The sequence below is a fragment of the Vigna unguiculata genome, chromosome 6 (assembly GCF_037176805.1).
Source record: "Vigna unguiculata cultivar grain cowpea cultivar isolate G323 ecotype 2 chromosome 6, ASM3717680v1, whole genome shotgun sequence".
In the NCBI taxonomy this organism is placed as follows: domain Eukaryota; kingdom Viridiplantae; phylum Streptophyta; class Magnoliopsida; order Fabales; family Fabaceae; genus Vigna; species Vigna unguiculata.
The window spans coordinates 26694372-26717388 of NC_140797.1; the positions used below are offsets into that span (position 1 = coordinate 26694372).

The window sequence follows — 23017 nt, forward strand, 5'->3', positions numbered from 1 at the left end:
AGTTAATTAAATTAAAATAATTATACAATTAAGTAATAATCATGTCACTTACGTATGATAAAAAGAATTAGAATGCGGAGACACACTGTTACTGCTAAACAGAACATCAGTTATGCAAAAAAGTTATAAAATGAACTATGTATTCTAAAGTTAACCAATTTCAGTATTGAATTATTGTAATCGAGATTATCAAATTTGCGAGATGTGTTTCTAATTTTAGATTTGAGTTTGAATGAACAATAATATGATGAGACGTATAAGTCTGAAGTTTCATGCTTTTGAATTCATTAATCTGGCACGAATACTTTTACAATAACACTTAAAGAGTCTAAGAACTACTACTGATGATGAAAACTAATATAAAAACTGAAAGCATCTACTAAACGAAAAATGACAGGTGGGTTTGTTGCTTAATGTGAAATTGATGGGACAGAGAGAGGAAGATAAGGAAAGGCAAGCAAGAACAGATGATGCTTTCTTCGAACTGTGACTCCAAAGTCCTCAGTCATGTTCAAATCTTCATTTATCATTCCACTTGGAAGCTTCCAATCAAAGTGATAGAGCAAGCTTGCAAGGGCCAATTCAATAACTCTGGATGCAAATGTGATTCCCGGACATATCCTTCTTCCAGCTCCAAAAGGAATGTACTCAAAGTCATTTCCTTTGTAGTCAATATGGCTGTGAATGAATCTCTCTGGAAAAAAGCTCTCTGGTTCAGTCCAGTAGTTGGAATCTCTTCCAATTGCCCAAGCATTCACTATCACCTTGCTTTTGGCTGGTATCTTATAGCCACTAATCTCACATGTTTCACCACATTCTCTTGGAAGCAATAGAGGAGTTGGAGGGTGCAATCTTAAGGTTTCTTTTACAACTAGTTTCAAATATTTTAGTTGATGCAGAGAATTTTCATCGACCCTTCCTTTCATGTTGAATACCTCTCTAACCTCATCTTGTGCTTTTTTCATTACCCTTGAATTCTTCATCATTTCAGCCATGGCCCAATCAATGGTTGTTGCTGATGTCTCACCTCCAGCACCAAAAATGTCCTATAAAAGGGGTTAAAAGTAAATAAAGTAAATAGATAATGATTGAAAGATTAATCGAAAGATTATGATCCATACCATAATTATTGCCTTCATGTTATTCCTGGTTAAAGAAAAATCCGGCTTGCTGCCATTCTCGTACTGTATCAGAACATCCAAGAGATTTGCTGCTTCCCTTTGGTAATCTTTGGCCTCATTGATAATGTTTTCCATTATCCGATCAGCCTGTTGATGCAACCTCTCGAGCTTCTGCCTCATTCCAGTTACATGTTGCAGCCAAACAGCAGAAGGAAAAAAATCTCCGATGTAGAAACCTCCAGCAAGTTTGGTTAATTTTGTAATAACTGATATAAAGTTGTCATGGTCTTTGAATTTCTTACCTAAGGCAGCCCTTGAAGCAATTGTATAAATGAATGAAAGTACAGCTTCAGTGAGGTTGACGAGGGATCCTTTCTGTGCATCTATCCACTTCACAAGATTGAACAGTTCCTCTTCTCTTATTGCCTCGTATGAGTTCACACGTTTTTGGCTTAAGAACTCCAACATGGAAATTTTTCTTACCTCCTTCCAATAATTTCCATAAGGAGCAAAAGCGATGCTTGTGCAGTTATAATTCAGTACATCAATGGCCAGGACTTTAGGCCTTGTGGCGAAGTTAATGTCATGGGTTTTCATCACTTCCTTAGCACACTCAGGGGATGAAATGACAATGGTAGAAACCTCTCCAAGTTGGAGATGCATCAAGGGTCCATATTTTAAGGCCAGGTCTCTTAATTTTCTATGTGGATGAGAGGATACCAAGTTGTGTATGTTACCTATGATAGGTAGCTTTGTAGGCCCATTGGGCATGTTAGAGGGTGTGGCTGTGTCATCAGCTTTCTTTCCTAATTTTCTGAGTATAAGGGTTGTGAAGACACAGAAGAAAAGAGCTGAAAAGTAGAGAACTAATTCAGCCATGGAAGTATAACAGAGAAGGAACAGAGAAACAGTAGACGTAATAGGAAGGAAGGGAAGCAGATTAGATTTGCAGTGTGTTTGTGATCCTTCTACCAGATTTATATACACATCACATTTAAACTATCCGTTGTTTTGTAGCCAGAAAAATTAGAACACCCTTGGTCTCTCTTTTATATCGTGTTACATCTCTTAAAGAAAAGTGTGGCACCACTCTGATCTTGCTTTGTGTTCAGCTTCTATTAAGACCGCTTCATCCTATTACTTAAAAGGCTTAAATACATTTTTCGTCCTCATTTTCGTAGTGTTTGTTGCGGATGATCCTCATTTTGACAGAATGTTTAAAATGGTCCTCATTTTCGCAATTCATGTTTTTTGTTTGATCCTTTTCTGTGATGCCGTTTAAATAAGTAACGGAGCATTGTACAGGTGGCACTATTTGTATTATGTTAAATTGGGGGTGTGTTACGTGTACTGTACAGATGACTAATTAACGTTAACTTTTCAATTTGGGAGAAATTTTGCAATTAGGGCTTAAGTTGGATTGCAATCGCGCTCTTCATCGTTGGAGGCGATTTCTTCATCTTCATCTTTCTTGAGCTCGGATTTGCAGAGGAAGCAGCTAATACCTGCCATTTCATTGTTGGATTGCAATCGCGCTCTTCATTTTAATTTTCCAGTTAATCATGAGGTAAGTGAGTTTAAGCTTTTCTGGGTTATGTGCTCGTGGGTTAGGGTTTTCGTAATTCTATTTTAAGGCTTGTTTGTGCTTGTATTGTTGTGATGTTCTGCATGGTTTCTAAATTACCACACCTGTACAGTACACGTAACACACCCCAATGCAACGTAATACAAACAGTGTTACCTGTACAGTGCTCTGTTACTAATTTAAACAATGTCACAGAAAAGGACCAAATAAAACACGAATTACGAAAATGAGAACCATTTTAAACATTCGGTAAAAATGAGGACCATTTAAAACATTCTGTCAAAATGAGGATCATCCGCAACAAACACTACGAAAATGAGGACGAAAAAGGTATTTAAGCCTACTTAAAACAAGTTCATTTCCTGTAATAATCTTATTTGTGGTCTGCAGAGCTGTCAAAACGGGTAACCTGGCCCGACCCGGCTCACTTTTTAGCGAGCCAAAAAAATTTGAACCCGACCCGGTCCACCACAGGTTGGCGGGTTAAACAGGTTGGCTCACGGGTTCACTTAACTAAAAAGAATTTTATTTTTTATTTTTTTTTTCAGTCAAAACTAAATTGTAATTCTAATTAAATCTAAATAAACTTTAATACAATCCAAATACAAACAAAAATAAAAAAGATACAAATTATTTATGTGTTGGATAAAAAAACAACCTAACATGACCCAAATGTAAAGCCCAACTTAATCAAAATAAATAAAAACACTTGTGTGACCCTTTTCTCTGCACCAACCCGGCTCACCACGGGTTCAACCCGGATGAACCGGGTTCTAAATGAGTCAGGTAAAAAATCAACCCATATTGAAATTTGTAAAAAAATTTTAATCTAACCTGACCTGAGCCCGTGGTGAGCCGGTTGGTTCGTGAGTTCCGACCCATTTTGACAGTAGTGGTCTGGTTATCATTAATTGCTTAATGTCTTAGTTGTGCTACCTATTTTACTTTACGTGGTGGAGACAATGAAGAAAGCTCAAGTTTCCACACTCATTTTTTTACCTTATGATGCATTTCTTAAAATTTGTGTTCAGGTTCTTTTCGGACCGCTTCCATCCTATTGCAATCACTTTTCATACTACAAAAGTGTGTTCATTTTCTATAACTCTAACTTTCTCTCTCACAGCTGAATAGAGGCATTTAGTGGTGAAGTTTCCATTAGTAGATCCTGTTGCACACATGATGTTGTTGTCTATCATCACGATAAACTTCACTAGTGGGTATTTACTCATTCATTTCTTTGTTTTGTGATAAAACAGAAAGTTAAAGTACAGTATTTGTTTGCTAATCGTCAGTATTGGCCATCAAATTCTGTGTATTTTTTTAGTGCTATTGTCATATTAAAGATTAATACTTTCATAGAGAAATTCATACAAAGATTATTTTGTTATTAATGAGGACTGTAATATTAGAGAGTTGAAATGATTTGGATCAAACCTGCCCTGCTCTTTACTTCTGCTATTCCACTGCCACCCACTTTTAATCCCCTGATTTGTGTATCAGATATCCATATGCTATGAAGGTATTATGAATAAGGATCTGGTGAGGAGCAGATGCAATTTTGGGATGGCTAGAATCATAGTATTTGTTTGATCATATGTAATCATATTATTACTAAAGTTTATTTTCCTTATTTTGACGTCAAAATAAGCATTTATGTTACCTGGTTGTGCTGGATTGAGAGCCAACGGGTGCTTTCCCTATATAGGTCTTCTTCTTTATTACCATCTACTCCTCAAATAATATCTATATATTTAAATACAAAAAGACAAAAAAATTATAAATAAATGTAGTATTAATATATAAGGTAATACTTATCCTCCTTTTATTCGCAAAAACCAAAACCCTATCTACTTTGATTCATTTTAAAACAATGAATTTAAATTAAAAAGTAAATATGTTTTTTAATTGAAGTTACATTAATACAAGTAATTTTAATTTTAAATATAACATTTGGATGTAGATATATGTACTTTAATAAAATATTTATATTTTAATTTTAAAAAATAAAATTAGTATTTTATAAAATCTGTCAGTTGATTTAACGATTCGGTTCGTGAATATAGAAAGTGGATTAAACAGATAAAGTAATAATATGATTAAATTTGTATCATATTTTTATGTAATTAATTTATTTAAACTTTAGATTAAGCACATCAAACAAAAATGATTACATTAAATTTGTTTAATAATTTTTGTTTGTGTAATGTAATATTTAATTCATGGATTTTGTATGGCTGCAAAGAAGCAAGCTGATCTTTGAGAGGTGGTGGGAGAGAGATAACTAGAAATTGAAAGATTTTTGTTATCAACTTCTTTGTCTGCATCTCTTTTGGCAGAGAATTTTGTAACGCCAAAACTCTTACATCTTCCGTATCCATGCACCGCAATACAATAAATTATTAAATTATTCAAAATCAATAATCAATGCATATGCTCTTACATCATTATAAAATCTGGGGAATTAAGCAGTCATGGTTTTCCAAACAAACAATCTTCACTACACAATTCATTTGCAGTGACATACTACTGCATAATTCATTTGCCTCTTTTATAGTAGCCATGGTTTCCGAAACAACCGAGCTTCACTTCGTCTTGTTTCCCCTAATGGCTCAAGGCCACATGATCCCAATGATGGATATTTCAAGATTATTGGCACAGCGTGGTGCGGTTGTTACCATATTCACCACACCAAAAAATGCATCACGTTTCAATTCAGTTCTTTCTCGTGCTGTTTCATCTGGTCTTCAAATTCGACTTCTACAACAGCATTTTCCAGCAAAAGAGGTAGGACTACCCGAAGGGTGTGAGAATCTGGACATGATGACATCAATGGATATGATCAACAAAATGTACAATGCCATCAACATGCTTCAGAAGTCGGCCGAGGAATTGTTTGAAGCACTAACACCAAAACCAAGTTGCATAATCTCTGACCTGTGTTTTCCCTGGACCGCTCAACTAGCTGAAAAGCATCATATTCCAAGGATTTCTTTCCACGGATTTTCTTGCTTCTGCCTTCATTGTATGCACCAGCTACACATTAATTCAGAGGTTTGTGAAAGCATCATCTCAGAATCAGAGTATTTCACTATTCCTGAAATACCTGACCAAATCCAAGTTACCAAAGAGCAGATACCTCTGATGATTCCGAGATCAAATGAAGAAAAAATATTTAGCGAGCAGGTACGTGAAGCTGAAAAGAAGTCTTATGGGGTTATTATAAATACTTTTGAGGAGTTGGAGAAAGCATATGTGAGGGATTTCAAGAAGGTTAAAAATAATAAGGCATGGTTCATTGGTCCTGTTTCATTATGCAACAAAGATGGTTTGGACAAGATTGAAAGAGGCAACCAGGCCTCAATCAGTGAGCACCGTTGCTTGAAGTGGCTAGATGTGCAACAACCAAAGTCTGTGGTGTATGTTTGTTTTGGAAGCATATGCAACTTGATTCCTTCACAACTTGTGGAGTTGGCCTTGGCCTTGGAAGATACAAAAAGGGCATTTGTATGGGTTATTAGGGAGGGAAGGCAGTTCCAAGAACTGGAAAACTGGATCTCTGAGGAAGGGTTTGAGGAAAGGACGAAAGGGAGAGGCCTTATAATTCGAGGTTGGGCACCACAAGTAATCATATTATCACACCCTTCCATTGGAGGATTCTTAACACACTGTGGTTGGAATTCAACACTTGAAGCGATAAGCGGTGGAGTGCCACTTGTTACTTGGCCTATGTTTGGTGATCAATTTTTAAACGAGAAGCTTGTTACTCACGTGTTGAAGATTGGGGTGAGCGTTGGGGCAGAGGTTCCATTGAAGTGGGGAGAGGGAGAGGAAGAGAAGAGAGGTGTGATGGTGAAGAAGGATGATATTAAGAAGGGAATATGCATGGTGATGGATGAAGATGGAGAAGAAAGCAAAGAGAGAAGAGAAAGGTTAATCAAAATGAGTGAAATGGCAAACAGAGCTGTTCAAGAAGAAGGCTCTTCTCATCTTGCCCTCACTTCTCTTATCCAACACATCATGCAACAATCAGGATAAAAATTTTACTTTAGTTTTTCATCAATCTGTGTTTCTTTGTGTTGTATGTTAAGGGAGCAAAGACATTATGTATGTGATAAGGCTTTTTCGTTTATTTTAGTCATATCAATAGTTAACATTTGAAAAAAATAAATGAACCTTACACCTTACGTGATAATTAATTGTGACTGATGTATTTATTTTTATATCATAAAATAATTGTTTTACGTTTTTTTCACAAATCATGCTTTTTTTTTTTCTTTCAAATACTTTTGAATCTCTAATTAATTATATCATATCTAAAATTTTAAATTTTTAATGTAAGTACCTGAGAAACATGTACAACCCGAATGTAGCAATAGGGACCATGTAGCAATTGGGACCATGCCTTTTCTTCTGCCTCCATAAGCAAATGTTGCCATCACTTCTCTTATCCAAGACATCATGCAGCAATCAGGTTAAAAATTTTCCTTTAGTTTTTAACTAAAGTCATATATTTCATGTCCTTAGCCGTTTAAAATAAAACAATTACTTTAAGTATTTTGGTTTAGTTAGGTGTTTACGTATTTGAAGAAAATAAACTTTTAGAGTTATTGATATTGATAACCTTTTCCATTAACTGTGGTTAAATAAATACTTTTTAGTGTTCATCATCAACTGTGGTTAACTAAATTCTGAACTTCACTTTTACATCTCGTGGAAAAACAGATCAAAACTGATATGGAAAATGCTGTGTTCCTTTTTCCTTGCTTGGCTCTTTATATTGTAGAACTTGATGGAAAAGCAAAGTTGTAAGTGGAGGAAATTTAATGGCCAATATTTCAACCATGTATGAATTTTTATTTTCTATGACAGGCAAGAATAGTGAAACAAAGGCTTATTTGAATTGACAGTAGATTTTTACTGTGCAGTATGCATTTTAGAGAGTCATAAAACCTTAAAATTAAGTTAATTTCGTTTTTATTATTGGTATTATTTATTTTGGACTTAAACAGAGAGTCATAGTGGGTGTCAAGTGAGGGCTGAGAATTGCAATCCAGAGAGAGAATTGGAGAGGAGCTTTGAAAAAAGAAAGAATTTATTGGAAATTGTTTGAAGTTAGGAAACCCGAATGTATTTTTGTGTTCCTTGTGTTTGGTGGTTTGTTGAACCTATGACCAAGTTGGATGGCAAAATTGTGATGTGGACACATGATTTCTATGGCATGAACCTTGTTTCTGAACTTTTATTTTCTTTCCTTTTTGTGAGTATTACGATGAATTGGTTTGATGTGTGATTCAAATGTTGTGATGGGAGGATTATAAAAGAATATTACTTTTCATTTCTATGTTAGATGGTAAAAATAAATAATTGATTTTTACCGTGATTGTTGCCTTGATTAAAAATATACCATGCACTAGTTTTTTTTTTTTTTTACAGTGGTTACTGTTATACATAGGACATGCATCTTTGTTCTTTTTTATTTTTATTTTCTGCGGTGGTAATAGGAGTGTGTTGGATGCAAGAGGTTTAGAGTTGAGTTTTTCATTTGGCAAGATGGCTTTCTTTTAGGTGAACTATCATAATAGTAGTGTTATATATATTATATATCAACTAGACTTCGTGTGTGGGTTGTCATACAAGTATGAAAAGCAGTTTTTAAGTGGGGTTATGATGATCGGTGATTATAAAAAGTAATAGAGGCTTCCTTTTTTGTTTTGCCCTTTCGTATTTAGTATGAATTATAGGAAGTGTGCAATTGATATCATGATAATATATTATATATAGAAATATGTCTACACTGAAGAAATTAAAGTAAGAAGTATTGATATAATAAAATATTAGTATATTAAATTAGTTAGGTGTTGGGTATTATTATATTGTATCATATATAGATTATTACCTAGCTTTATACGGATATTATTTATATTTTGATAAATGATATTTTGTTTTGGCTTTTAGGTAATATTTATGATATAAAGTTTTGACGTTTGATGATTGTCAGTTTTAGTTTTATTTTTATAGGAATGAGTTGGATATAAAAGTTACTTAGGTTGAAAATTGGCAGAGTCTCTTTTATTTTATTTTAACTGAAATGTTTAACATTTTTAGGTAATTGTTTGGTTTGTGTTTTTTTTTTCTTTTTCTTGTTAATGATGGGCTTTTTCTTAGGAATTGTGAATTTGAGATAAAGAAAAAGGGTTATGTGATTGGAGTGAGAAGCTTGGTGTCGTGTTAAGTTCTATGGTTTGGCATTTAAAAATTTTCTATTTATATTTTATAAGTTTGACAATTTTAGGGAAAACTTGAAGTAGCGGAAATATTTTCTTTACTTATATATAAGATAATTGTATGATAAACTTCCGAGTTTGAATAGATACAGGGAATTAACTTTTAGTATTATTATATTTATAGATTTTTTTGAACATCACATTCGATTGTATAATCGTCTGATATATATATTTTAGAAATATATTCCCGATATTAAAATACTTAACGTATTTTAATGTGGCTTAGTTTCGTAATTTATTTTTTTCTTTATTTACTCGGCGGTAGAATAATCATAAATTTTGAATTCTGGAACTTGTGGCACTCGACGACATGTTAAGACCGTTAGGCAGTGTAGAGTACAATTTTGCCTGGTGGCACTTAGGCAATGCCAGGTAATAGTGTAGGGGCAAGGGTCCATTGCAGGTGGATTCGCATGGGTGGATTTGATGACTTGGACAAGGATATGCTGGATTAGTTACGAGCGGGGAGGTTCGTAACGGAGATTTGAGATGCGTGATTGATACGGGCGGGGAGGTCCGTATCTGTTGTACTCTTGTGTGGGGATACGAGGGGGTAGGTTTGTATGTTCCGTGCTCACACTTGAGGCTACTATGAGCGAGGAGCTTCATAGTAGGCGTTCACACATGTTGGACTACGAGCGGGCAGGTTCGTAGAGTTGGACTACGGGCGGGGAGGTCCGTAGAGTTGGACTACGAACGGGTAGGTTCATGGGAGCGTGATAAATCCCTAAGAACCAAGGTTGTGAATGGATCTTTCTCATATAGGTTATGAGATTGGGGTGTAACGTTATCAAGAAGTCAATAAACTAAAAATTGGCTAAGATAGATCGGGTGACGGTTAATTTTTATTATTTTATTGATTATATTATTTTTCTTTCTCAGCTCACCCTTTTTGTTTGTGTTTGGCGATGATCGTGTGACTTGTCACGCGGGAGCAGATGTAAATCTAGGTGAGAACGTCGATGCATAGTGACAATGCAAGGCAAACGATGGGGGATTTTTCTCTATGATTTATTTTCATGTATTTTGTAATAAATTTTATGATGCTTTTTCTCTATTATGAACATGTAATAAAGATGGAGTAGTGTGATTGAACTACAGTGAGATAAGTTTTAAATTTTCTCGCGCTTGGAGACTTTATATAATGTTTTAATTCCAAAAGAAATTTTATGATATATGCTTTATCTAGTAATATCCATCTAGGGTGTTACAGGTCCCCCTTTGGAATGATCGCGGTCTTAGCTTTGAGTTGTATTTCCTTGCTGCTCTTAGTTTGGTGGCCATGTCCTGGATGCTTGCTTTCTCTCTTCTTTTGGGCAATAAATCGAGATAGGTGTTCATGTATGCTTCATTTGACTCTTGGTCGTGGTGTTCCTACCTTATGGAGGGTTCTCCGATTTCTATGGGTATCATAGTATTGGTGCCGTAGACTAGGCTGTAAGGTGCTTCGTGGGTTGACGACTGAGGTGTGCATCTATATGCCTACAAAACTTCGAGCAATTCCTCCGGCCATTTCCCTTTTGTGCCATCGAGTCATTTTTTTATTTAGCCCAATATAACCTTGTTTATTGTCTCTGCTTGGCCGTTGGTTAGTGGATGTTTGACGGAACTGGTTATGTGCTTGATTTTAAGGTCACAATAGAATTCTGCTAGCCCTCGGTCAATGAATTGTCCGCCTTTGTCAGTTATGATGGTGTGGGGGATGCCATACCGGCAAATGATGTTTTTCCATACATATCGTTGGACCTGCCTTGCTATTATGGTGGCTAACGATTCAGCCTCGATCAACTTGGAGAAATAATCAATGCCCACTAAGAGAAATTTTACTTGCCCCTTCCTTGGTGCGAATGGGCCGATTATGTCCATTCCCCACTTGGAGAATGGCCACGGGGAGAATTTATGGTGTAGCTCTTCGCAATGCAGGTGTGATATTGGGTTGTGCTTTTGGCATGGAATGCATTTCCTAACGTAACTGGTGCAGTCTTCTTTAATGGTTGGCTAGTAATAGTCTGCCCGTAGTATACGTGCTGACATGGTTTTTGGACCCGAGTGATAACCGCAAATACCCTCATGTATTTCTTGCATTACATAGTTGGCTTTCTCTTTCGGGATGCATTTCAAAAGAAGGGTGTTGAACCCTCTTCTGAAGAGTTCTCCTCCAATCAAGGTATAGCATGCTACCTTTCTCATCCATCCTTTCTCTTCATTTTCAGGGATTGTTCCTTGTTGCAAGTATTTGAGAAATGGTTCCATCCACGTGTCAACCGTTGTAACCTGCATACATTGGGTTTCTTGCTCGATCGAAGGTCTTGCGAAGGTTTGTTGTAATAGAGACTTGTATTTGTCTTTTTTCTTCGTATTCGCTAGCTTGGATAATAAGTCAGCCCTGATATTGTTTGCTCTAGGGATGTGTTCGATTTTGAAATCATTGAATTGGCTTATCATACTGGTGACTGTGTGGTAGTACTGTGAGAGTAGAGGCCTTTCACCTGGTATTCTCCTGTGAGATGCCCCACTATGAGTCGAGAATCTGTTTTGCACGAGTCACTTGGCGCCAACTTCCCTGGAGAAGTTAAGGCCGACAATTATTGCCTCATATTCTGCTTGGTTTTTTGAAGTTTTGAACTTGAAATGCAAAGATTGTTCGATAAGGATGTTGCATGGTCCTTCTAGTACAATGTCGGCCCCTATTCCTTGTGGGTTTGAAGAGTCGTCTTCATGTATAGTCCATCATGTTTCCTCCGGGACTGCATAGTTCCGCAGGTCGTTGGTGAAGTCTGGTAAGCATTGGGCTTTAATTGAGCCGCGCGATTCGCAGCAGATGTTGAACTCGGACAATTCGATGGACCACGTTGAAAGTCGTCCAGCCAAGTCGGGCTTTTGCAAGATTTTTTGGATAGAGCAGTCTGTTCAGGCAATGACCGCTATGACTGATAAAGCGACCTTCTCTACCATTTGGTAACATGTCTCGGGGTCTTGTAGTATGCGGCTAATGAAATAAATTGGTTGTTGTTCATTGTGCACTTCTTGGACTATTGCGACGTTGATGGCGTTAGCGGAAGCTGATATGTAAACTACCAGGGGTAAGTCAGGGTTTGGTTTGTTAAGGATGGGTGGGTTTGTGAGGAGTTGCTTGAGTTCATCGAAGTTTTGCTGACAAGTATCATCCCATGTTAACTTGGCTGACTTTTTAAGCAATTTAACCATTGGCCTGGTTTTTTCTGCGAGCTTGGGTAGGAAGCGGGATATGGAAGTCAATCTTCCCACTAGGTGTTGCATTTCTTTGATGTTGGTTGGGCTTCTCATATTAATATTTGTCTGGCATTTCTCTGGATTAGCTTCAATCTCGCACTGTGTGAGCATGAACCTAGGAATTTTCTGCCATTTACATCGAAAGTACACTTTTCGAGATTTAGTCTCAAGTTGTAATTTCGAATGGCCTCAAAAATTTTTGCTAAGTCTAATGAGTTCTGTGATGGATTAGGAAATTTGACCACGATGTAGTCTACATATACTTCAACACTTTGTCCCAAGAGGGGTTAAAAAACCTTGTCCATCAATCTCTAATAGGTGGCTTCTGCGTTTTTCAAACCAAAAGGCATAACCTTGTAGTATAGGTTGGCCTCTTCTGTGATGAACGCGGTCTTCAGCTTGTCGCCTTTAGCCATAGGTATCTAGTTGTACCCGGAATATGCGTCCAAGAAACTTAAAATTGCGTGACTTGCAGCTCCGTCAATGAGTCGACCAATACTGACAAGGGGTAAGCATCTCAGGGGCAAACCTTATTTAGGTTAGTGTAATCAATGCATATGCGCCACTTTCCATTAGACTACTTGACAAGTACAACATTGGTCAGCCATGTCGTGTAGCGGGCCTCTCCCACGAAACCTGCCTTTTTTAATTTTTCAGCTTCTGCTTTTGCCACCTGTCTTCGCTCTTCTCCGAGTTTTCTTTTCTTTTGGGAAACTGGCCTGACTTCTTTGAAAACGGATAGCTTGTGGAAGGCTACTCTTGGGTGGACTCCAGGGAGGTCTACTGCTGTCTAGGCGAATAGGTCTGCATCTAGGAGCACCTTCTCTATTAGTTGTTCCTCCCCATTTTGGATAGACGTTCCTATTTGGAAGAAATGGTCGGATTACGCTAGGGGGAATTGTCTTGTTTCTCCCACTAGTTCTACTCTAACTTCGAAGTTGATTCTAGGATCGAGCTCATCTCCGGCCAATATTGCTACTTCTGAAGTTGCTTCTATGTTGTGGGTCGTCATGGGGGCTAAGGTAGTTTTAGGCTGGCCATATAGCATTTTCTGGCTGCTTGTTGATCTCCATGTATTGTGATAATATCTCTTAATGACGATGGAAACTTCATGGCAAGGTGGGGGTGGAGACTACCGCACCAAGGGCATTAAGTGATGGGCGTCCCAGGAGCATGTTATAAGAGATATGGGTGTCTACGACCAAGTATCGTATGGGTATGGTTTTAATTTCCCTTCCCCATCTGAAAGTCGTGTGTAGGTCAACATAACCTCTTGTTGGGACTCTTTCTCTAGCAAAGTCGTATATAGATTTATCATATGGTGCTAAGTCTTCTAGGGGAATCTGAAGTTTCTCAAAGGTCTTCCAATATAAGATGTCGACCGAGCTTCCTTGGTCGACCAGAATCTTTTTGATAGCGGAACTTTTGAGTTCCACCGTTATGACCATAAGGTCATCTTGATTTGGGTCAAACCCCCTAAAGTCCGAGTTTGTGAATATTATGGGAGGCATCCTCCTTTGGGACCTACCTACTATGGCGTGGACAGATTGGATGGCTCTCAGATGCCTCTTCCTAGAGGAAGAGAAGCGCCCTCCTCCTGCAAAACCTCTAGAGATGGTATTGATTGTTCCCCTCATGGGGGGTCTGTCATCTAGGCGTTTGTCCTGTTGTTGCTGCTCCATCCTTCGTTCTAGATTCGGGTTTCTTCCAGGTTCCCTTCTCGATTCCTTGTGCTCAGGTCTTCTTTCCTCCCTTCGTTCAAATCTTCCATTATCGGTTTTGTCGTAGCGAGGTCGAGAACCTTCTTCTCCCGTATTTTTGACGTAATGTTTGAGATGACCAATGCGGTTTAGCTCTTCTACTTTGTCTCGCAAGGTTTCACATTCTTCGGTTGTGTATCCATTGTTATGGTGGTATTGGCAATACTTGCTCATGTTAGCGTTGAGCGGATTTTGGAATTTACTAGGTGGTGGGATGAGATCCGCTTGCAGGACTTCATCTAGAATGCGGGATTTAGGTGCATTTAAGAGGGCGTAGTTGGAGAACCTAGCTTGCTTTCGTTTTTGGGGAGATTATGCTCGCGTGTCATTGGTTCTTTGTTGGTTCTTCTTGTTTTTGTTTGGGCTGGGGCGGGTTGGACGTTGTTTTATTATCAATGCATGTCCTCCACCCCGATGAACAGAGCAGCCCTCTTTCTAAGTTCTTGCATCCCAAGGGGTGGACGCATGGCTAGCTCGTCTGCGAAGGGTCCTGGTCTGAGGGCAGTTATCATGTAGGTTAATAAGAGGTTGGGGGTGAGGTTCTTGATTTTCATTGCTATTGCTCTGAACCTATCTATGAAGGTGCGGAGGGGTTCTCCCTCCTCTTGTCTGAGATTGAGGAGGGACAGTGATGTGAGGTCATGGCGTCGGTTGCTATCGAATTAGGTTGTAAATGCGATGGTCAAAGTGTTGAAGGAGTCTATGGTGTATGGTGGATGGCTCATAAACTATTACAAGGCTGACCCTTTGAGCGCAATAGAGAAAGATTTACACAAGACATCATCATCAGCAGAGTATAACCCGACTTGGTTACTTGGTCGGAGGTGTTGTCATACGTGACAGTTGGCACTTTCCACTTTTGAGGGAGGGGGTCTCTGTGATTCCGTCTATGAACGGGTGTTTGCGATTTCTCCGAGATGCGAAGGAACTGAAGTCGCCGCCTGTAGTGTGACTTGTTGGCTTGTATTCACTTTCTTCTTCTATGGCGTAGATGATGAAGGATTGACCCCAACAAAGGATGGAGGCACATGCTTAAAAAGACTAAGCATGTTTAGAAAGAAAGTTCGCTAATCCTTCATCCCTTTCATTTGTGTTTGTTATTTTTGATTCCCAAAGTTGACTTAGTTGAATCAACTTTAGTTGACCTGTTGACTTTTGACTAGGTTTGACTTGTTGACTATAGTTGACTTGACTTAAGCCAACATGTTAATCTATGTTTATTTGCTTTGTAGGTTAATTAGGAGTAAGAAAGCAATGCTAGGTGGCGCATGGTGATTGGGGATCATAAATGATGTGGAAGAGAGAGTAAAGCAAAGGCATAAAGCATAAAGTAAAAGGCATGAAGCAAATGTACCTATGTACATTTGGTCTCCTTTGTTTTTAGCATTCTTTGGCCACTTTTTGGAGACATATGAGACACATTCTTTGTCTCCTTTTGTGCTAGAACGAAATTAGCCTTGCACACACCTTAGTTGGCTCTTTTGTCTCTCATTTTTGTAACCTTATTTGACCTAGTTTCTAGAAGCTAGGGTTAGGTTTTTGTAGAGACATCCTTAGGTATCTTTTATTTGCTTAGAGACCCCTAAACTCTTCCATATAAGGGGTGCTCCTAGACATGTAAAAGGGTTGAACATTTTGAAGTAAAAACACTTTTGTGTCTCAACCATTTGTGAGAGTTTCCTCCCTTGGGAGTGAATACTTTTAAGCCTTATCTTGCATAGCAAGTGGCGACACACATCCACTCATCTTCAAGGTTGCCATGGCTTCTAGCCTAACCTTGTAGTGGCGTGCTTCTCACATTTTTTACCATTTCTTTCCTTTCCATTTTATGTTTTCTTCTTCCTTTAATTGTTCTTAGTTTTCTATGGTTTATGTGTTTTCCATTTCCTATTTGTTTTCAATCAATCCATCATCTTCTTCTCTTGAGCTTTGTGAAAAGAACCTTCACATCTAGATAGCATGCTATCTTAATGTCCAGTGGGGATTTCACTTAGCTTTCTTAATCAACTCACACCATATTCGATAATCTTAAAAGAAAACAACATAATCCTTCATCAGTAGGGAATCTCCCCCTAAAGGATACGAGGCAATGTCATCCTATTGCTTTGTCTGTTTCGATCTTTCTTTTAAGACGGGAATTTTCCTCCCTTAGGGCCTCCATCTCGTACGCATTCCTCTTCTTATATTCAATGAACTGTTTGTTGCATTCTAGCCTAGGCTTCCAAGATACGAGAAATGTCTGACGAAGGGCCTACATCTCCAACTTCAACTGTTGGGACTCTAGTGGGAACTCCCGCTGCTCTGCTTCTTGTAGATACCATCTTGTCTTGACGATGTCAGGTAGTGAACTTACGAAGTACTCTTCGACCCCACGGTGGGCACCAATTGTTCTTATGAGACCAAGTTGTACTTCCCAAGTCTACCTAATTGTCCTAGTATTTGGTTGTTGGCTAGTTTCTCCTTACTCTGGTGACTCTTCGAGAACGGTGCAAGGGTGCTTAAGTTAGCACTACTGATGTCAAGGATTCAGAGAATATTTTAATGCGTAATCAATGCATAAAACATGTGCTATTTATACCTTTTTACCTGTAGGTCCTACCTGGAGTTGACTTTTAGGCCAAAATACCTCTTTTAACTTTTTCTGGATCTAGTGACAATGGGTGAAATTACCAGGAGACCCCTCGATAATTGTTGGTAGGCGGTTGTGAGTTGATAGTGTCGGATACCGCATACTCTATGAGGTATTCTGAGTATGCAGTATCCAGTAAGCGGTCATGTGGGTTTGAGTAGTTGGGTACTTCTTGGGCCGCTTAGTTATTTGAGTAGTCATGGTTGGATGTGATGCCGCTTACTCTATACTAAGGACTTTAGTACGGAGTAAGCGACCTAAGGGGATTGCTTGTGGTCGTTTACTGTGTACTAAGGGATTCCTTAGTACAAAGTAAGCGGCCTAAGAGGATTGTTGATGGCTGGTTGCTCTGCACTAAGGGATCACTTAGTACACAGTAAGCGACCTAAGGGTATTGGTGATGATTTCTTGTTGTGTACTAAGGAATTTGTTAGTACAAAGTAAACGGCCTAGGGGATTGCTGAGGACCGTATACTGTATATTGTGTGCAGTTGCCCCTTGTTTGTGGTACGGTTTGGACAGAACCTTCTGTGAAAGCATTAAGTTTTAATAAGAAAATAGCACTAAGAAAAAACAGAACACAAATCATGGGGTTACACCTAACCTATGAAATGCAATGGGTAATAGTTTCCAAATGGTTTATTTTTTTTCTTCATCAGCCAAGAAGAAATTTAAAGCATTACAAGTACAAGAGAAGATGAAGATCTGTCCCAAAGAGTTAGTGGTAGTTACAGCTAAGACATTAACCAATTAAGCAGGTGATTGAAAGGTGCACTAATATAATATAACCTGAATGTAGCAATAGGGACCATGCCTTTTCTTCTTCCTCCATAAGCAAATTCTAATCTGATAATAGTGCCACATTGCTCAGCATTCTCCATAATTCACAATTTATTGCTTTTTCTTTCTCTTTTGGATACTATCACATATCTTTATCTTCTCCTATACTTGGAATACTTTGTTCAGTCTTTGATTTCTTCTATATGGAATTGTCTTCTACTCAAAATATAAATATTTCCTATTCCTTCAAAAGCTAAAGCTAGAAGAATATAAAAGAGCCAAGCAACGGAAAAGGATAAGTGAAGAATTGGACATGAATGAAGAGTTTGGAGTCACGGTTAAAAGAAAACATGATCTGTTTTTGGTTCCTTTTCCTTATCTTCCTCTGTTTCTCTCAAGAATTTCACATTAAGCAACAAACCCTTCCTCGTGTTGAGATAACTCAAGATAAATATCTGTCATTATGTTTAAGTTTTTATATTAGTTTTCATGATCAATCGTAGTTCCTACACTCATGAACCATGCTACTTTATTTTGTGCTCTAAGTGTGTTTGAATATGAATTACACTGGATAAAAATACAACTCTCTGCTGTTATTTTGTTGGGAATAGTTCAAGTGTAAGTCAAAAAGTCTCATATTGGATAGAAAAGAAAAAGTTAAACACTATATAAGAATAAAGACCCATAATACTATTACCTTAAGGTTTTGGGGTTAAAGTGGTGTCAAAGGTGTTGTATGTGTAAGACCAATGTTATATACATAGAACCACAATCTCTCAATGACTAAAACCATAACCCATATGTGAAAAATATATATAAACCCATCAGTGGTATCAGAGCCACAAAGTTAAACACTATATAAGAATGAAGACCCATAACACCATTACCTTAAGGTTAAACACTATATAAGAATGAAGACCCATAACACCATTACCTTAAGGTTTTGGGGTTAAAGTGGTGTCAAAGGTCTTATACGTATAATATTAATGTCATATAACCATATGAAACCACAATCTGTCAAAAACCATGACTATAATCATAATCCATATATAACCTATGAAAGAATATATAAACTATCATATTTTAATCATTACAAAATTATCAACGTTCTCCCTATTATGAAAATATGGTAAAAGACATTATGGAATGTTCATTTTAAAACTATAAAGTTATCACTATTTATTCGTATAATTATCAGAAATGTGTAACTTGAAAACGATATTTTCTTTAGTCTAGATGTGATAAAGGAAAAGGTAAAAATTGAAACATAAATATATGGAGGGGATATGGTGTGGAAAAAGTAAAAGTCACTGGTCACCAATTACACTGATTTTTTTTTTTTTTATTTATCTACTTAGCTTTATACTTTCAATTACCAATATTAATCATGGACTAATATCAAGTAAGATACTACAAGAAATATAACATTTTGTGACAATCATAAAGACAAATTTTATTACCATTAATATGCTATTTGTGACAATTTTTTTATTTGTTACAAATATTACTTACAATAATGACAAAATGAAAAAAAATTACATTAAATTTATTATATTATTAAAATACATCTTACTAATTTATTAATTATTATTTATTTTAATGATAAAATATTTGTCTAATATAACGTGTTACAAATTCATATATATATATATATATATATATATATATATATATATATATATATATATATATATATTTCTTTAGTTAACATTCTAGTGCAAATGCAAATAATAGTGATAAATAAAAATGTTCTCACTATTTACGTATTAATTTACGTATTAATTGTGAATAATTTTATATTTATCACAAATGCTTTTCAGAATAATGATAAAATAAAAAAATTGTCACAATAATTATATTTAAAAAACTAAAAACACACGTATTACAAAAAATATTACATAAAGAAATTATTTTTCTTATAATAATAAATTTATTAATATAAAAATGATTAAATATTTATAAATCAATAATTATTCATTATTATTGACAAATTAATGAAGCTTTACAATAATGGAAAAGATATTAATTTTTTGTTATTTTAGTCAATTTTGTTTTATTTTTTAATAATATAGTTAATAGTGAAAAAATTTATATTTGTCACAAATTTTATTAAAATTGATAAAAAAATATATATCACAAATTTATTACTAAAATGTTATATGATAAAATTATTTTTATTTCATAAAAATATAATAAATTTATTGAATATTTATAAATTAAAATAATCATATAATAGTAATTATTATTAATTGTTGAAAACATAATTAAAATAAATTAATTTTAATTTGAACTCATGACCTTGTAAAATAATATATTTAACATGCATAATACCACTTCACATTTAATATATTTATTTTGATATTTTTTCTTATTAATTTATAACTTTATACTTTTATTGATATTAGTATGTAAATAATATATTCACTACAAATTTATATTCAACATGCATGACATTTCAACCGAATATTACGAGTTTAAATAATAAAATAACAAAATAAAGATATAATAACATTTATTGTGTCTCAATTCTCAAGCACGGAGAATTTAAAACTTTATTACATCATTCTGAAAATACCTCAATTCCATAATTATAAAACTCCATTATAATTCTCAAAGTCTAGTAATATAAAAGATTACAATTTATTCAAAAACATAATAAAATCTGGTAAAACTTTTCCAGTCTAGCCCCCGCTCCGGCTTTATGCCTCATCAGATCCATTTGCAACATCATCTGCTCACGTGTACCGCGTACACGATCATCGCCAAACACAAACAAATAGGGTGAGCTAACAGATAAAGTAAACATATATACAACATATATCATTACACTTACTCCAAAGGAATTACATCCTTTGATTTCATGCCACATGGCCACCACCATGTTACTCGTGTTCTACGACTTCTTATGAATACCTCAAGGTGTCTTATTGCCACACCTACCAGCCACAACTGGTACAACACGTGCGGGAAACCATGCTACGGACCACACTCTGTAACGCTAGGTGGAGTTCCCAATACGAATAACATTCGTAACGTTCCAAGACTACCAAACTCGTCATCTTAATACTGAGGAGGACAATCTAACTGGACGCATCAGTATGCGCCACAACATGCACACTCAGACCGGCAACACTCACCAACCCGAGCCACAACTTAAGAGTTCCTCGTGTTCATCCGTCATCTCGAGCCACAACTCAAGACATGTCATTTTGAGCCATAACTCAAGGAATGTCACATGCTTAACCCTTATCTCCAGCCATAACTCAAGGGATATGTTATAAGCCATAACTCAAGAAATACCAGCAAGTCGACCTTCGAGATATCACCAAAGCTTTATAGACCACGCACATTCAAAGCAAGCAAAACACAAGTCTGGCCTTTGCATTATCGTTGGGCGCTACTACAGAGCCGCAGGCAAAACCCACTTCCAGACCGCCTGGCGGGGGACATGTACCGCCAGGCACCAAGCACCTCAGAGCACCCTGACTTGCAGACATTGCTTGGCGGGACCACCCTCACCGCCAGGAGATACGCGCCCCAAAACCCTATTGTTTTTATAGCTATTGCCTGGCGGGTCAATTACCACCGTCAGGCGTTACACCAGTACTTGCGTAGTACTGGTTTTTACTTCTGGTTGAGGCATAGTGACTCATGCACCACCCACAATTCCACTCTTCCAGAGTACCATAAACTTAGTAACTCAATACCTAAAGCAATTCAAGTTAGCATGACTCCTATCTTGTACCTTCATTCCCTAAACATTGTCACATAGGCAATCCTAGCCATTCATTATTATCATTAGTTATGACTAATACAAATTGTCCTCTTTGTTCTAATACAATCACGTCATCAACCTAACCTTCTCATGGAATGACAGATATCTCACGTCCACTATCACATCTTTACTTAGGATCTTTACTCTTACTTGTACCAAACCTTTCAATCCAGCACTACTTATGGCTTAATAAGACTCTTTATTGTATGGTTATTATTGTCATGATTCTCCAACTCCTATTAGCTTTTTACATAGATTCATAGTATTAATTTAGGTATATCATCCCCTTAGGTCTCTGTCCAAATGGTTTCCCAATCTTGTTCATCATTAACCTAATTCAGTAAAATCACAGGCTCCCCTATGCACTTCACAACACCAAAACATCACTTTATCCTGCAATGGCGCCTAGCGGCACATAGCCTGCCGCCAAGCGATGCACCAATTTCTAGAAATTCCAGAACTTCTACTCACACTGCGCAAATCCAATTTCTAAGTCTCAAATCCTTCCAGAACGCATTTCCTTTTACCACTTCCATAATTCGTCAGTCCAACGTTAATCCAATTCTATTTAATATCAATTTAAAAGTGAAACTACAACTGCTCAATGTAATTCGTGCATCAATTCTCACTGACTTGAAAATCCCCAATTTTTCCCAACCGTAACCATGTTCATATGATTTCATTCAATTATCATCCAATTCACGGCGTAATTCAATCAATTCTTATTATCTAACAATTAACCCCTGAGCCAATTTCCTTCTTTCTCGATTAGAAACACTCCAGGATTCCAAAAAAACCAAAATCAAACCTATGTATGGCTCTTGGCGGGTGTTCATCTTCTTTCTCGATTAGAAACACTCCAGGATTCCAAAAAAACCAAAATCAAACCTATGTATGGCTCTTGGCGGGTGTTCATCTTGGCAGTATAATCATCATACATCAAATAATAATTCAAGTAAACTTAACTTGTGAGTTCTTGCTTTCTCCCTTGATCATCATGTCACCTAGCACTTCCCTATGATCCAACATATTATTAAAATAATAATAAATTAAATAACACATAAATGGCATGCATAAGACTTGAACCCAAGTCTTCTTATAATAATCAAGTACTCTCAACCACTTGAACTAATACTTTTCCACATCACATCAATCAACATTTAATGTCATAAAGGCTCACACTACCCGTATTTATCAATTAATTATTTATTTAATTAATTAATTTTAGCGGATCTTACAACATGCAAAATATAAATTGCCTACCATCTTTTCTCTATCTCTCAATCTCTTTATATACCTCTATATATAAAGTAAAATAATATTTATGTAGATAGATGAATGAAAATAAATAGATAAACAAAATAAGCCTAAATAATAACAAAGTTTGTGTTACAAATGATATAAAACAATAATCAATTATCATCACAATCATCTTCAACAATAATATTATTTTATCCATCCTTGGTTAAATTAATATTTCATCATCGCTTTCTTCCTCGTCATCATCAATAACTTCCATAGGAGTTATTAGATTTCCGTCAGTTGTGGATTAGGCTAGGTCTGTAAGACCCGTGGAATTTAATTAATTAAATAATTAATTAATTAATAAATACGGGAGGGAAGAGCATTTATGACATTAAGTTATGATGAGTATGACGTGGAAAAGTACTAGCTTAAATGGTTGAGAGTACTTGGTTTGTGTGAGAGGACTTAAGTTCAAGTCCTATGTATGCTAATCTTTTTGTTATTATTTTAAATATATGTTAATTATGTTATGAAATGATATGATGTTTGCATTAGATTTGTTGGCATGAAATATGAATTGGCATGA

General features: G+C 36.4%; 1 protein-coding gene and 1 pseudogene across 1 annotated transcript; one reads left to right on the forward strand and one right to left on the reverse strand.

Annotated features, from left to right (window-relative positions):
- Nucleotides 1–263: 263 nt before the first annotated feature.
- LOC114187353 (cytochrome P450 71D11-like) lies at nt 264–2087 on the reverse strand. Its single transcript, XM_028075589.2, has 2 exons — nt 1122–2087; nt 264–1046 (listed from the first exon to the last, which is right to left on the reverse strand). The coding sequence occupies exons 1-2, from the start codon at nt 1998–2000 to the stop codon at nt 411–413; spliced, it is 1515 nt and encodes a 504-aa protein (XP_027931390.1). The 5' UTR covers nt 2001–2087; the 3' UTR covers nt 264–410.
- A 3040-nt stretch (nt 2088–5127) lies between these two features.
- Nucleotides 5128–6898, forward strand: LOC114187481 (UDP-glycosyltransferase 73C11 pseudogene; annotated as a pseudogene).
- The last annotated feature ends 16119 nt before the right edge of the window (nt 6899–23017 follow it).